At 52.5% G+C, this 14,045-nt stretch overlaps 1 protein-coding gene across 1 annotated transcript; it reads right to left on the bottom strand.

Moving 5' to 3' along the window:
* Positions 1–605: 605 nt before the first annotated feature.
* Positions 606–7,428, bottom strand: LOC100903213 (beta-2 adrenergic receptor-like). Its single transcript, XM_003740801.1, has 2 exons — positions 7,387–7,428; positions 606–1,757 (listed from the first exon to the last, which is right to left on the bottom strand). The coding sequence occupies exons 1-2, from the start codon at positions 7,426–7,428 to the stop codon at positions 606–608; spliced, it is 1,194 nt and encodes a 397-aa protein (XP_003740849.1).
* Positions 7,429–14,045: the final 6,617 nt, after the last annotated feature.

Below are 14,045 nucleotides of genomic sequence, written 5' to 3'. Positions count from 1 at the left end.
CGCACAGGAGCGCCGTCAGATCACGCGCTGCTCGTCACTTGTCCTCGGTGCTGCGTTCGATTGAGCTGAGCGATTCTCGACGTGGAAACGTCTCCGAGCTCGTTGAGTTTGTCGCGTGACATCTTGGTGAGTTCCGCCAGAAGTCGCGGTGCTTTTGAGCGGTATGGGTTCATCGAGAAAACGGCTCAATATGCATCGGGTTCCAACAACGGGGCTCGCGAAGGATCATCAGCGGTCGTTGACGGAATCCTTCCGGCAACGAATTACTTCAACATTTCGGGGGTTGAGTGAATGCTTTTTTTTCTTTATGAAAATATGTAACCGTATATACATCGTACTCAAGTACTTGGATTGGCACAAGGGGAACTCCTGTGAGGGACAAGTCGCACGGATCGGAGCCGAAAAGCGAGACCGGAGCCAAGGTTAAATCCCACGGAACGAACAACAGGTTGCCGAGGCTAGCGCCGCCTCCCCGAGACGGGATCACGATCCTAAATCCGAATGAGGAGACGGCGCTCTGAGCTTGTCTCAGTTGTTGCTGCCACCGTGATCTCAATTGCGGTCGTCGTCGCCGTTCTCGGGAGGTTCTAGTTCTCCGGCAGCCATCAGATGAGGTCGTGTTTTCCTTTATCGAGCTGACCGATGATGTTCGGCCAGCTGGCTCCGTCGGGCGTGCGGGCTGGAGAAGCTCGGGGGATCTTCTGTATTTGCGGCGGACAGCTACAACTGCTAGAGCGATGTTCGATCTCCATTCCGGCGACCGAAGCTGCCGTAGCGGTCGAGTCCCGTGCCGAGCAGCCGAGCACTCTTGTGAACGCGTCACGGAATTCCGTGTTTAGAAAGGCGTAAATGCAGGGATTGAAGGCGGAGTTGACATAGCCCAACCAAGTGATGCTGGTCCGGACTTCGTAGGGAGGTTGACAGGTTTCGCAGAACGCCGATACGAGGTACATGATGAAGAAGGGGAGCCAGCACGCGCTGAACACGCCCATCACGATTCCCAGGGTGCGGATCGCTTTCGTGTCGACAAGCAGCTGTTTAGATCTCCGTCGGAGGCTCCTTCGACGATTGGTGTCGATTCCTTGACCACTCTGGATGAGGGAGCGCTCCAAGACTCGGATTTCGCGAGCTTGTCGTTCGGCTACGCCTAGGATTCGGGCGTAAACGTAAAACATGACGGGCAGAGGCAAATAAAACGAGATGAGTGACGATATGAGAGCGTATGTAGGATTCACAGCCAGTTCGCACGTGGTATCATCCCATTGACCTTCGGGTCCGAACCAACCACAGAAAATCGGTATGAAAGATATCGAGGCGGACATCGTCCATATGAAGGCTACCACCACGGATAGGCGCTTTTTAGAGACGCATGCTCGATAACGCAGGGGTCGCGTTACGGCCAGGAATCGGTCCAACGACACGAAGCACAGGTGAAGAATCGACGCTGTGCAACACATGACGTCGCACGAGATCCACATATAGCATGCCACGCGTCCAAAACGCCATTCGCGGACAACGTCAACGATGATTGTGAAAGGCATAACGAGTAGCGCCACCGTAATATCAGCGGTCGCCAGCGATGCCAGCAGAATATTCGTCGCCGAGCGAAGTCGTCGGAATTTCGAGACGACAACCAACACTAAGATGTTACCGACCAGCGTCGTGATCAGTATACAGGCGCCAACGGCGGCTCCGAACCACCGCAGGGGGGTGGCCGGGCCGTCCGTTGGCGCCTCGGAAGCGTCCGCCAGACTGGTCTCCAAGATTACGCCGAAAGAAGCTCTTCTCCCGGTTCCGAGTCGCGACTCATTTTTCCCGCAGAGCGGCCGTCGTCGTCAATGTTCGCGGCGACAACTCCAAAACGTCCGGGAACCGGCTCCCGATAGATCAAGGAAGCGATGATGAACGTGTCGGCGATTCCAACACGCGGAGTAGCAGCAGCAACAATCACTTTAAGGAGCACACAATTGCCACAATCAATGGTGAACGCACTCGGTGGTCAACTCGGTAGATCCTGGCACTAACACTGACTGACACCAATGCGATAAAACTACTCTGTCTGTTTACTGTCCGGATGAAAATAGTCTCGCTCGACTCGTAATCCGAGTTCTAGAGTGGCACGACGTCCTCGCACGACGAACCGCGGCTCGAGTGTGCGGCTCAGTGCGCTGGGGGCAGCCCGACGTGGAAAGAGACGGGTGAGGGAATAACCTTGGGGAGGGAACTCTGGAAACAGGGAACTCTTGCAACTAGAGGGAACGGGAATACAGAATTTGGAAGAGAGATTCAAACATCAACGATGCCCACGGCGTCCATCCGGAGCGCGTCATCGCAGATATTAGATCGTATAAAGCTCGCGGTGCTAGATTCTGAATTATTATGGTCGCCGAGGACGAAACTGGATGATTGCCAGTTTCGAGAGGCGAGCGAATCCCAGTCGGTGGAGTCTTCGGGTGGACGGATCGATTCCGAGCCGAATCTATTCTTGACGCGAAGACTTGTCGAATATTTCCGCCAATAATTCGCAATGGACCATCGTGAATCGATGATCGCTGGCTCGTTCGCCTCAAAAATGAACCGAACTAACGTCAGTCAACTTCTCGTCTCAATCACATCACTGTGAAGTTTCGAACGCCGACGGCGTATGGTCGAGCTCCGAACATACCTACATAAAGCTATTCCTCGTCGCTGGAGTCAATACAGGAATCAAGTTTCGGAACGAGTCAGGTCCGTCGTGTTGTCTCTCGACTCGATAAATGGGATTCTCGTTTTGGACTCAGCCAGGGGCTAATGGAGCAATCGAGAAGTTCCTGAACGACCGGCGTTATCCCTGTTCGAAGCTGAAACATCACCACCTACTTGTCGATTGCACGAATGTCGACCGGGTATCGGCTATGTCGGGCGCCATATAATCGACCCGCAATATCTAGAATGGAACGCGACCTGATGACTGCACGCTCCGGGTCCGTCTGCTCTGAAATGAACTATATCGGATCGTGAGCGGCGTACAATGTGTGGTTCAACGGGACCATTCAGTCAATCGGCTGTATGACAGGCAAGCTATCGGATCTCACTCACTCAGCATGGTGCCCTCTCGCGCAGCACCATCACATGCTGCGACGTCTGATTAGGACCGGTTGTGCTTGATTGTCGCTAAAGCGTTTAAATCCGCTTAAGCAAGCTTCGGGAGACGTGCGCGATAGGGAGATTCGTTCTTGACACTCCCAGGAGAGAAGGAGAGGAGCTGGGGCTGCGAGTTCTCGAAGAATACGTCGAACCGCAGGAAAACGGCTTGGGTCCACATTAGGAACCCACCCGACTGAGGGACGCGGGTCCTCGCCCGTTCTTCCTACTCACGGAGCTCTCTCCACGGCAAACATTCGAGGTCTTAATCAATCGCTAGATATAACCGCAGTTTGCAGGGGTCTTAACATCGAGACCCGACTCAATGCGAGCACCTCTCGACTCCAACTCTCCGTCGGGAAATTCCTTCCGGATTGATGAGCGGTTTTGCCTAGCATTCGTCCGTTTTCCTTTCAGACCGCGATACCACGCGGTTGACCCTCCAAATGACGTTGTCACGTGTTCCGATGAAGGAAGCTGACAATCCACAAAGAGTGTCATCTCTGGCGGCTGAGAAGATCGTCGGTTGTTTCTGGCACTCTCGTGGCGGGTGATTCACTTATTTCGTAGATCAGTTCGAGCTGTCATCGGTTCATCTCTCGCCTAATACAGGTAGGTAGTCTTTCCTCCCCGACTTCACTCTGTTGACGTCTCACTCCAGAAGACGTTGCAAGCGCAGAGGCGCGCGTCCCCAATAAAAAGGCCACGTTGCCTTAATGGCAAATTTTATGGAATACCCTCGGATCCGGACGCTGAGCTGTCGTTGAAGATCGTTGGCTCCTATGAGAGAGCCTCGACATGCAGGGGATAAAAGTCTATAAAGGACGCCTGAATCCCTTCCTCAGCGCCTCGCCCCTCGTTCAAACGGGTTCCATCTTCCCAGGATTGGGGAAACCAGTCTACTTCTCATCGGAACGCTGTTCTGAGTCTTGCCCGGGAATGAGCTACCCATGAGCGAGCCAGGCCACCGCTTTCCCCTGTCTTGAATGGTGCCATAATTCTGATGTATTTGGATTTCGCCATCGCTCCGAATCTGGTGATTCCACTTATAATTGAGGAAATCGTGGAATCATCCCAGCTCGGAATTCAGCTCCACGGGAAGCGAGCTTTTGGCGCGGTGGATATCGACGGAGGAACGATCAAATCGTTCTATCCCGAGATCCTCCATCTCTCTCTTCCGCGCCTTTCCTTTTGGCGGACTCGCTCTAGCGATGCTTCAAGAGCGTTCCACACCTCTAGCGAGAGCAGGAATAATTTGATTTTGCCTCCCCTCTACTTCAAATTCATCGGTAGTATTATAATATTTTTCGGGGCCTAATGAAGCGGCTCGCGTGTCTCCGAAGAGGCTTTGCGCCCAAACACGAATCTGAGAGACCCGATGCACCCGGTAGGGCAGGAGCTCTGCGCTCGGGTATTTTCGCCCGCGGCCAAGATCAGAATCCCCCCATCGAGACCCCGACCGAGAGTGGCCTCCGCCTCACGAAAGCTAACAAGTACATGTGTTACAACCGCGAAGCATTAGACTACCAAGCTTGCACCAATTCGTCCAATGATCAATCGTGCTGATAACCTCTGTTGTATTATGTATAGGCTTGGGGCCCTTCAAGCTCAGATATCTTCTGTTGATCTCGGACGGAGGACGATTCTTATTAGGACCTACTGTCAGATCCGACGCGGGACTGAAAATCCCCTGAGGCATCAGCTCCAATCCGGCAGTGAGACCTGAATTCCTGGAGTTGATGAAATCATCGTTCGAAACCCAGCGGTCGATGCGTTAGGATACCCTGAACTCGGTGTACCTTCTCAAGTCGGGATAAGCTGATCGACGTTGAGATTCTTGAAAAAAATGTCTAGGGAGCGTCCGGAGCGGACTTTCCCTTTCCTTCCGCTCCTCTCAATGTGATTTATAAATAATCAGAAGGCTTTCCCCGAATCAAATCGGGATGATTGCCTCAACAGCATCCCATACTCCATCAGAGCCACGCTATCGTTGACGGATGGAGAACTTCGGAACCTCCTTCGAATCTCGGTATCGGGAACTTTTCGGCGTCGAATCGATTTGGATCGACCGAGGAACACGAACCCCTGTAAAGACTCAGTTCAGAAAGGTTCGCAGGTGAATCTACCGGTCCCCTGAGGACACTGAGTCGAGGAACTCCTCTTTGAAACCTCGCTGAATCGCCCGGCCGTGATCCCGCAACGGCAGTTCATGGCTACCACCGGACTTTGTGGAACACGGACTGTGCTCTCGATGTTTCCCATTCGCTCCTGGAGCTGCAAGATGTCCATAGCGAAGTTTCTCTTCCGGCTCGCGTGGCTGACTTCGGAAAGGAATTCCCGCTCGATCACGAGCAGTATGAGGCGTTCTCTTCGGGATAGTCCCGAAACAGCCCGAGAGGAGAATGGATTTGAGCTTAGAGAAGGACTGAGTAAGTGTTTTCGTCAAAAAGGAGAACTCTTACAAAGAATCCGAAAACGTCGGCAAGCGTTCGGCGAACTCGACCTCAGACACACGCCAATTCCTGCCACGCGTGGGGCCCCCACAGTTGACATCGGCAATGACATTCTGTTTCCGGAAAGGGAAGACGAGAGGCTTCTTTCTGAGGCCGACAGGTGTTATCGCCCCCACACCGAGGGCTCTCCTCGCCATGGAAATGCGTTTGATGTTCTATCATCGCAAGAAGCTTCGCCGCATTGTCATTCGAGCTGTAGGAACAGAAGATTGGCATATCTCTGACGACATTGATACCCTACGGATCTATTTCGGTGTCGGTACAAACATTTACGGCAGCCGTTCGTTCATTCATTCATTAAAAGTTTCATGATCCCCCGAGAAGTAATTGCGGAGCTCCGCGCAGCAGATCTGCCTAGCTCGAGTGCTTTGAGAGAAACCACGCAAAAACGAGGAATACATACTTTTATTCCACAGACACGCACGTCGAGTAGAGCGTGGAACAAGCGCGGTCGACTAGGAAGACACGCCAGACGGTGCCGAGCAGCCTTTGCCCCGGACTCTCCCAAAATCGACATGTTGCGACGAATGATGGCTTCATAGCCCCCGCAGACTTCCAAAGGTCGAGCGACCGATGCGGAGACAATGTGATACAAGGGGGTCTCAACGATATACACTGTAACCCGAAGGCCCCTTGCGGCGCCATCGCGGGGGAAGAAGGTGCGGAGCAGCGGAACTTGACTTGAAAAGTCCGAATCGACGAAACCTCAGACATTCTGCCCGAGCCCTCTGAGGCCAGAGATCATTTGAGGCTCCGCATGAAGTCTTAATACGTCGGGATCCTCGTTTCAGCCGCTCGTTTCAGCCGGAAGGAGCTTGTGGTTGAAGAGAAGCGCATCGAGGGATTTCGGAGCTCGCAGGCAGTTCCAGCACGCGCAAACGAAGCGTGAAATGAGCCTTGGATGGACACGGAATCCACCGACCGGAGGTGGACTTTTTTTTCTCGAATCGATTATGAACTGTGGTCCAGGGGTAGGACAAGGACCGACAGGGAAGGTCCGTTTGATGATAGGTTCCGAGCTGTTCGAGAATGATTCCAGAGACTATCCTCAGAACACTTTTCTTGGACCCTACTTATTTCTCGCCTGGACCTGAATATCGGCGCGCGGGAGGCTTCGGAGCTGCATCTTCCTCAGACCGTTGACTCGTGTCCTCTTCCTCCGACACGAGTCAACGGTCTGAGGAAGATGGACTTCACAGCATCTCTGTAATGAACGAGATCTGCGATTTTAGCCCGGGCCCCGTTAACCGCACCACGGGGAGCACCTGTGATGTGGCAGCCGCCGGCGTGCAGTCGAGCCGCTTGGAGTCTGGCCAAGAGTGTCTTGTCCTTCCCATTGTTGAAGCCGAGTTCCAGTAGTCGGTTTTTTCCTGAGTCGGTAAGAGCCGCAAGGGTTTATTGTCAAACATTTTATTCTCCGCTCCCTCGAACAACCCGCCTCTATTGGCAATGAACTTTTGTGAGGGAGGCAGGTTGTGTCAATCGGCCTCAGACTGATATGAATCGCGCTGAATTTTGATTCATGCCAGATGTCGCCGGGGCTGGTTCGATCAACATCCTCTCAGAGCCCGAAAGCATAGAGCTCAGATACTCCGTATACGAATTGGGACGAAACGCAACCGAGTGTCTCTCCCCCCTTTCTCGAATTTTCCTCACTTCGGAGATGTGACACGAAAGCTCCAGGTCCATTGATCTAGGGTCGCGGTCTAAAGGCCGATTTCTTATGGACGGATTCGCGGAAGAACCTCACCTTCTGGCCAGCCAAAGAGAACACGTTGTGAGCTTCCTGCATCCCTTGCAGAGATCGACTCACAAAGTGCCTCTGGGAGCTGACCTGCGAGTCTTCCACCAGATCGGAGATTCCCACGGTGTTTTCGGCATACGACGGCGGGGATATCTATGTTCTATTGCGGTCGTCTCCTGTGAACAATCGCTGCGCATTTCTAACACGGACGGCTATTTCGGACCAGCCAGAATCATGGAGATGATTGCGGGGCAGAGAGCCTAGGGAGTCTCGAATGAACTAAATAACTCGAGGGATTGTTCCAGCGATCAAATTAATTCCGCCCGATATAATTACATCGCCCGATTATTCGGCAGGGGCCGTTCTGATGGCAGACAGAGGCTTCAACTCAGATACAGGGGAGAGAGTGGTCCCCGGTTCCTCTCGAAGACACTCCTCAGACTACTCATAGCGCAGAGTCTCTTTTTGGAATTCATCGGGGCTCAGACCTCGGTTGGCAGAAGCTGGTCACTGACGGGGGAAATACAGGGACGGTGATTCCTCGTCATTTGTCGAGCCTCTCTGGCCGGGGCTGTAACCGAAAGTTCGTTTCGCACAACCGACCTCTGTACTCGCATGTGCAAGTGAGACATCGGTTCGACAATCCGGACGATGGAGTCCATCGAGCGCGGAACTGCGTCCGGGCTTTGTGGTTGAGTCTCCGTGAGAACTCGCATCTGTCCTCAAAGGGTCATTGGTGGAGAAAAACGCCAACCTAATGAAGAGACTCGAAAACCATTAGGACAATGATTCACCTCGAGCTTCAAGGGAGGAACGACCGCTGAGCCATTCAAGGCTCGAGAAACATTCGAATGATGCCGCCGATGGATGAGGGACAGCAAGGATCCGGAAATAGTGGGTCGGAAGATGATCTGTCGGGATTCAGCGCCCGGAATTATGGCTGATTGATTCTATATCACAAGTTTTCCAATTCCTTCCCGATATGATCCTCGATGTGCGACGGGAATTCGCCAGTAGTCCTGAGTCCTGAGCAGGATCGCTCCAGCTCGAAAACTCGCTAGCCCATTCAAGGACGCAGAGGCATTCGTGGCTGACAATGAAGCGCGCAGCACCACAAGCATCCATCCCGCTCGATGTTTGTTTGATAACAGGTCTGTAGGATCCAAAAACTCTTTTTAGCTCGCCCTGACGACGGCAGCACCCGCCGACATCCACGTCTTACCCCATCAATATTAGAGCCGATATCAGGCGGACTCCGAGAAGTCAGCGGATGGAATGTGCCTCTGTCCGGAATTCACCGTTTCATGCCGATCATACGATCAGTCAGCGAGCGGAATTTGCGTCGTATACGATAGTGACTCATCCTGAAGTCATTGATGAGCATCCTAGACCAAGGGCTGATACAGGATTTTCTCTCGGTGAGGAGGGGCAACGGATGGTGATTTGGAATCTGGATGATGACGAACTCCCTAGAGGCCTATACTTGAGTAGAATGACGGATATATCTTGGAGGGGGCCATGGCTCCTTGCCCTGCGCCAAAGGGCCCACCACCGATCATGAGCCTCAAAATGGAGTCCTACGGGCCGGAAAGAGATCCTGGGGGGGCCATGGCCCCTTGTCCTTCCTTGGGAATGCCGGAGCCCCTTGCCTCTCTCTCTGGATTCGCCACTGTCGTTGACTGTCGTTACTACCTCGATTCTGGAGGTCATTACAGAAATTGCTTTAGTTAGTGGAGCTTGTTCATCATTCAGTAGGAGACACCGGATACCGGATAGAGTCCCAGGAGGGCCATCGATCCGCGGGACTTGGGCACGGTGTCCGCTTGAAGAAGGCACTGACAGTGAGCAAGCCAGCCGTAAAACGTATTGAGGACTCCGCGTCTCTCATGGACAGGATCACATCAGCTGGTCGCGGGCCGTCAGGGACAATCGCTATGGTACTTTATTGATCCAGAAGGGTATTCTGTGTATGTTACAAGGTGACACATCAGCCTTTCATGTCAGGCGCTATCAAGCAGATCCTTCGTCTCCTTCTCCCATTTTTCTAAGATTCGTACAGGACCCTTCGTCACGATCGAAGGGTCCTGTATTTCCTCGTGGAGGCTTATTCTTGAGGGGAAATCTTCGTCCGGGTAGTACATATCCTTTTCTCTTTAATCTCTGTCCTCACGTCGTAACGTTACCAACCTCTGCCTATATTATCGATACTTCCATGGAGAATGCCCAGATGAAATCTCTTCCCTCGTTCCCCCTATTTCGGTCCCCGCCAGTTCAACCAGAAAGAGTACCAAGCAGCATCCCTACTCCGTCCAACTTTCCTCAAATCGTACTGCTCGATTCGCCTCCACTTTTTTCCCCCGCACATCCCGTCTATGGAATGCCCTTCCTCCTCATGTCTTCCCTCCAACGTATGATCCGAAACTCTTCAAATTCAACACTATCCGCTCTCTCCCTTCAGGTGAGGAGCCATAGGTTTTTAGTGGGTAGTATGTACATGAGCCCCACACTCCAGTTGAATTCTCCACTATTCTGGGTAGTGCGTCAATGCGTTTTTTCTTATCGCTCTTTCACGTTTTCCTCCCACCTTCCCCTCAATCCCCCTCCCCCTTTCTACACTCGCAGTTCCTTTTGGGAATTATAGGGTCACCCCTTTGCGAGCTGCTACACAAAAAAAAGTATGCGTCGCTGCATTCGAAGATCACATGTTTCACGGTCTCTTCAAATGTTCCGCATCTGGGGCAGGTGTCCTCCTGCTGTGGATCAAGAGACCTACCTCGGCTTTTCGTCGGTAAGGACCTCCGTACAAGGGAACAGAACACAAATAATCCTTCGGCCTATAAGTTCGAGGGCAGCCCTGTCCTGAGAAGAATTGACTCCTCGCTGTCTCGAATGAATCCACGATCGCTCTCCGCAGAGTTCGCATGACTCGATATCCTTGAGATTGACTCCTGTTCGGGACGAATCGACCAGTACCGTAGAGCGTTCCTCTTCCTCAGGTCGTCGAGCGAGGATAGGGGGCACCGAATCGGCAGCCACTCGCAGTTTCATCTGACTGCTCCATTTCCCAAGGCGAGCTCGCGAAACGATGGCAAGAACTCTGTCATTCCTTGGGCTCGGTATTTCGAACGGAATAGTCTTCAATTCCTAGCAGAATCGACGACGTGAGTTATTCTAGGAATTCTCCATGCTCAGGGGGTGGAACGAGATAATCGCTGTCGGCCGCCACCGATCATGGCTCAAGCGCTTGGAATGGCGGAAATGGGTGTCGTCAAGACGGATACGACGGCATCGATGAGCTCCGGACCTCCGACTCTAGCGTTGAGTTCGTGCTTCTCTTGCTACGAGCATCTCTCGCCACGGTGCGATCTACGCCGTTTTCGGCCGATTTCTCCGCTCGTACGAGGAGCTCGCTCCCGAGTCACAGCTGAAGTTCTCGAGGTTTCCGCCTGATCAGCCGCTCCGATGCGATGGTTCGAATTTCGCGAAGAAGCCCCACAAGCGCATTTCTCGCGCTTTGAGGTCCCGGAAGGAATGATCTACTCGACTCCGTATATGTACAACATGTTTATGAGTCGAGTACCCTGGCGGGACGGAGATCAATCTTCATGCATTCGAGTGAACTGGATAGAAAGAATGAGAGCGTCGGAACCTGGCTCCTCGAGGTCGTGTTTATCTTGCTTATTCCATGTTCCTTAATCTCCCGCATTGAGCAGTGGTTCCCGAGCACTCCTGAGCAGATTCCTCGGTGGAGCCGCAGTTACGCAACGCTACGGAGGTCACGATCTCCAGCTCTGAGGCTGACCGGCTCGGCGACTGATCCCGAGGATCCAAGCCCGCTTCTCGGTAGTCTCGCTCTGGGCGTTGATCAATGCCGGGACCGTTTTATATGACAGCAGATCCGATGAGGTGGAGCGGACAGCCGATGGAGGCTCTCAGTAGAAGTCTCCAGAGTCCAAAGCCAGGATGGTGCTTCCAGAGAATTGAGATTGTCCACCGTGTTTCCTTTAATGAACGGGCGTGATCCTGCAGGGGGGCGCGCTCAAATCGAAGGTCACCTCCCGGCGGCATCTAGTAATGAAAGGCGAAGCTCCGATCGAGAGACGTTCCACAATCCCGTGGCTCACGCACGATTAGATTGTGATCGATGGAGCTTACCATGATTTCATACTTCATCGCCCGACGACTCTGTTTCTTTCCCTCGCGAGTGCTCGGCTGAGCCCCAGAAGGGCGCAGCAGGAGCTCTCCGCGAGTAAAATGCGGTCCTCCCCAATCTGATTGAAAGATTTAGAGGGAATACTCTCATCGAATGGCACTCCCGGCAGGGTTGGAAAAAATGTAAGAAGCCCTTGAATTAGAAAGAATACGGTACGTATACAGAAAACCGGAGGATTCCTCCGAAGTACGAGTCGAATCGAAAGGGAAGGAGGGTCAAGACTGAAACAGGGAGAAAATTCCATGAAAATCACGATTTCCTCCTATGAATCAACGGTCTTTGAGACGATGCGAGGCTGACTTGAGGCGACCACGCCAGTATAGGGTGTTGACACCGAGTGAGAATTCCGTGTGCGACGCTGAGCGAATCAGGTCGATCCGACCCAGGTCACTCACAAGCATGCTTCTGTGGGTCGTTCGAGCGAGAGATTCGATGATGCGGAGAAATCAGCAAGACATCGTTCAGCTGATCGTTCGAATGGATAGTTGCGGTCTGTGAGCCCACTCCGCGTCGCGAGGTCGGCCTGGAAAGAGCTCCCACCCAATCCGACAATCTCACCTTTCTGCAGAGAGAGCACCGAGCATTGAGGCTAGGGAGCCGATGATTTGTTTCGATGCTCAGCGGTGTACACCCCGGAACACCGTGGCTTGTTGTCTAGAGAGCACAGTGTCGGGGGAAAATATATCTCGAGCATCCGTGGCTGTATCTGTTGAATGCTGAGATCGCATCATAGGGAGGCATAATCTGAGGCTCTGTAGCGAAAAACAGGCTAGCTCGCCGGACTGTGTACACAGTTAGCACTTCCTCCCAGCTCCTCGTTGTTCACGAGCTCCGCCCGGAAAGAAACTACCGTGGTTGGCAAGGAGTGGATTGCTGATGAAGTTGATCACCGACGCCACATGCCCACGGAAGGAGATGAGGCTACAAAATAGTTCTCATTCTCATCGATTCGGCTGACAAAATTCCATTGTCTCAACGAGCTAAGTTCATTGATCAGCATCCAATTGTATCCGCATCTGCGCTTGCATTGCACGGCTTCAGCTTTGAGCCTAGCCGCATATCCGATCTGTCTGGCCCACCGTCTTTCTCTGTGTGTGCCGACTCCGGGGATCCTCCCTCAGTTCGACCAAGAATCTCCTGGAAGAATTTGGGTCCGGGATCGGTTTCATGAAGAGACTTCATTCCGAGACTCTCATGAGCCTTCCTCTTGATGCGTGAGAGTTCGTCATCTGGAATGAGCAAGTCGTTCCGGTATTTTCAGCTCGAATTCCGGTCAACAGACAACGACACACCCAATGGCAATCGCTGATTGAAGACCCTTCGAGGTCGAGATCACCACACTAATGTATCTGTTCATCCCCTACTACCGTTAAATACCCAATACAAGCCCGGGCGTCTATTTTCCTCGAGAGCCTCTTGGGGAGGGCTTATATTGGAGAGGGGCTTCTAATACCCTAATTTTGGACTGAGGAACGCCGATGATAAAACAAAAGGTGGGAGCACTGCTTGACTGCATTTTCCTGTATGACGACATCTATTTCATCCTAGAAATTATATCTGCAAACTCTTAGGCATTCACAATACCACAAAGGTACGTCATATCTCACAAATCGATATATCGCTGTCGCTCTCGTGTGTTTGTTGGAGAAGTGAGTCGTCTGTCAGAAGAATAGGCTCTTCTCTCTCTTCTCTTTCGAGACTGGAATCGGACTCGCGGACTTTCAAATTCCTCGTGCATTCAATTAGCTCGGCCAGACCATTTGGACAAGCTGCATCAGGCTTGAATACGTGTATGAGGTGGTCCTCGATACCGTCGATAGCGTTCGATATCCCGCAAGCCATGAAGGATTTCGCGATTATCTCTGGAGTCAGTCGCGACCAGGAGTCGACGATACATTTTAGCTACACGTCCATCGGCGGAGCTCGCATATTACCTTCGGGAGTGTACGATTTTTCTCCATGGAGCAACCAGTCTTCGTACTGTTCTTCGATTCTCTGTTTGAAAGGTTTGTTCCATTTGACGTCCGAGGCTTGAACGAATTTAGTGCAACCTCCGAGCACAACAACGGAATCGACGCAGATTTCCTAGCTCATCGGGTGTCTTCCGTGAGATGAGCCTGAAACGCATCCCCTTCATTCAGAATGCAATGGTTTCATCGTTCGATGCGATCGGCAAATCGCTCTCCGTGTCGTCTGCATTTCGCATACTCTGATTTCGGGGGCTTGTATTTGAAGGGGGCTCCTATATTTTTGAACCGTCGGAGAGGTGGGGCTTGTAATGGAGAGGGGCTACTTATAGGTAGTGGGCTTTTATTGGGTATTTTACGGTATATCCCAATCCTTGCGAATGTCAGGAGGATGAAGCCAGGCGGCTTGCTGGTGCCGGTCGGCCGCAGGCCTACCTTGATCCTCCGAGACGACATTATTAGGCGATACCTCTCCGTCGTTGAAG

The sequence above is a fragment of the Galendromus occidentalis genome, unplaced genomic scaffold (assembly GCF_000255335.2).
Source record: "Galendromus occidentalis unplaced genomic scaffold, Mocc_1.1 scf7180000077086, whole genome shotgun sequence".
In the NCBI taxonomy this organism is placed as follows: domain Eukaryota; kingdom Metazoa; phylum Arthropoda; class Arachnida; order Mesostigmata; family Phytoseiidae; genus Galendromus; species Galendromus occidentalis.
This window is presented reverse-complemented; position numbering and strand designations above follow the sequence as displayed.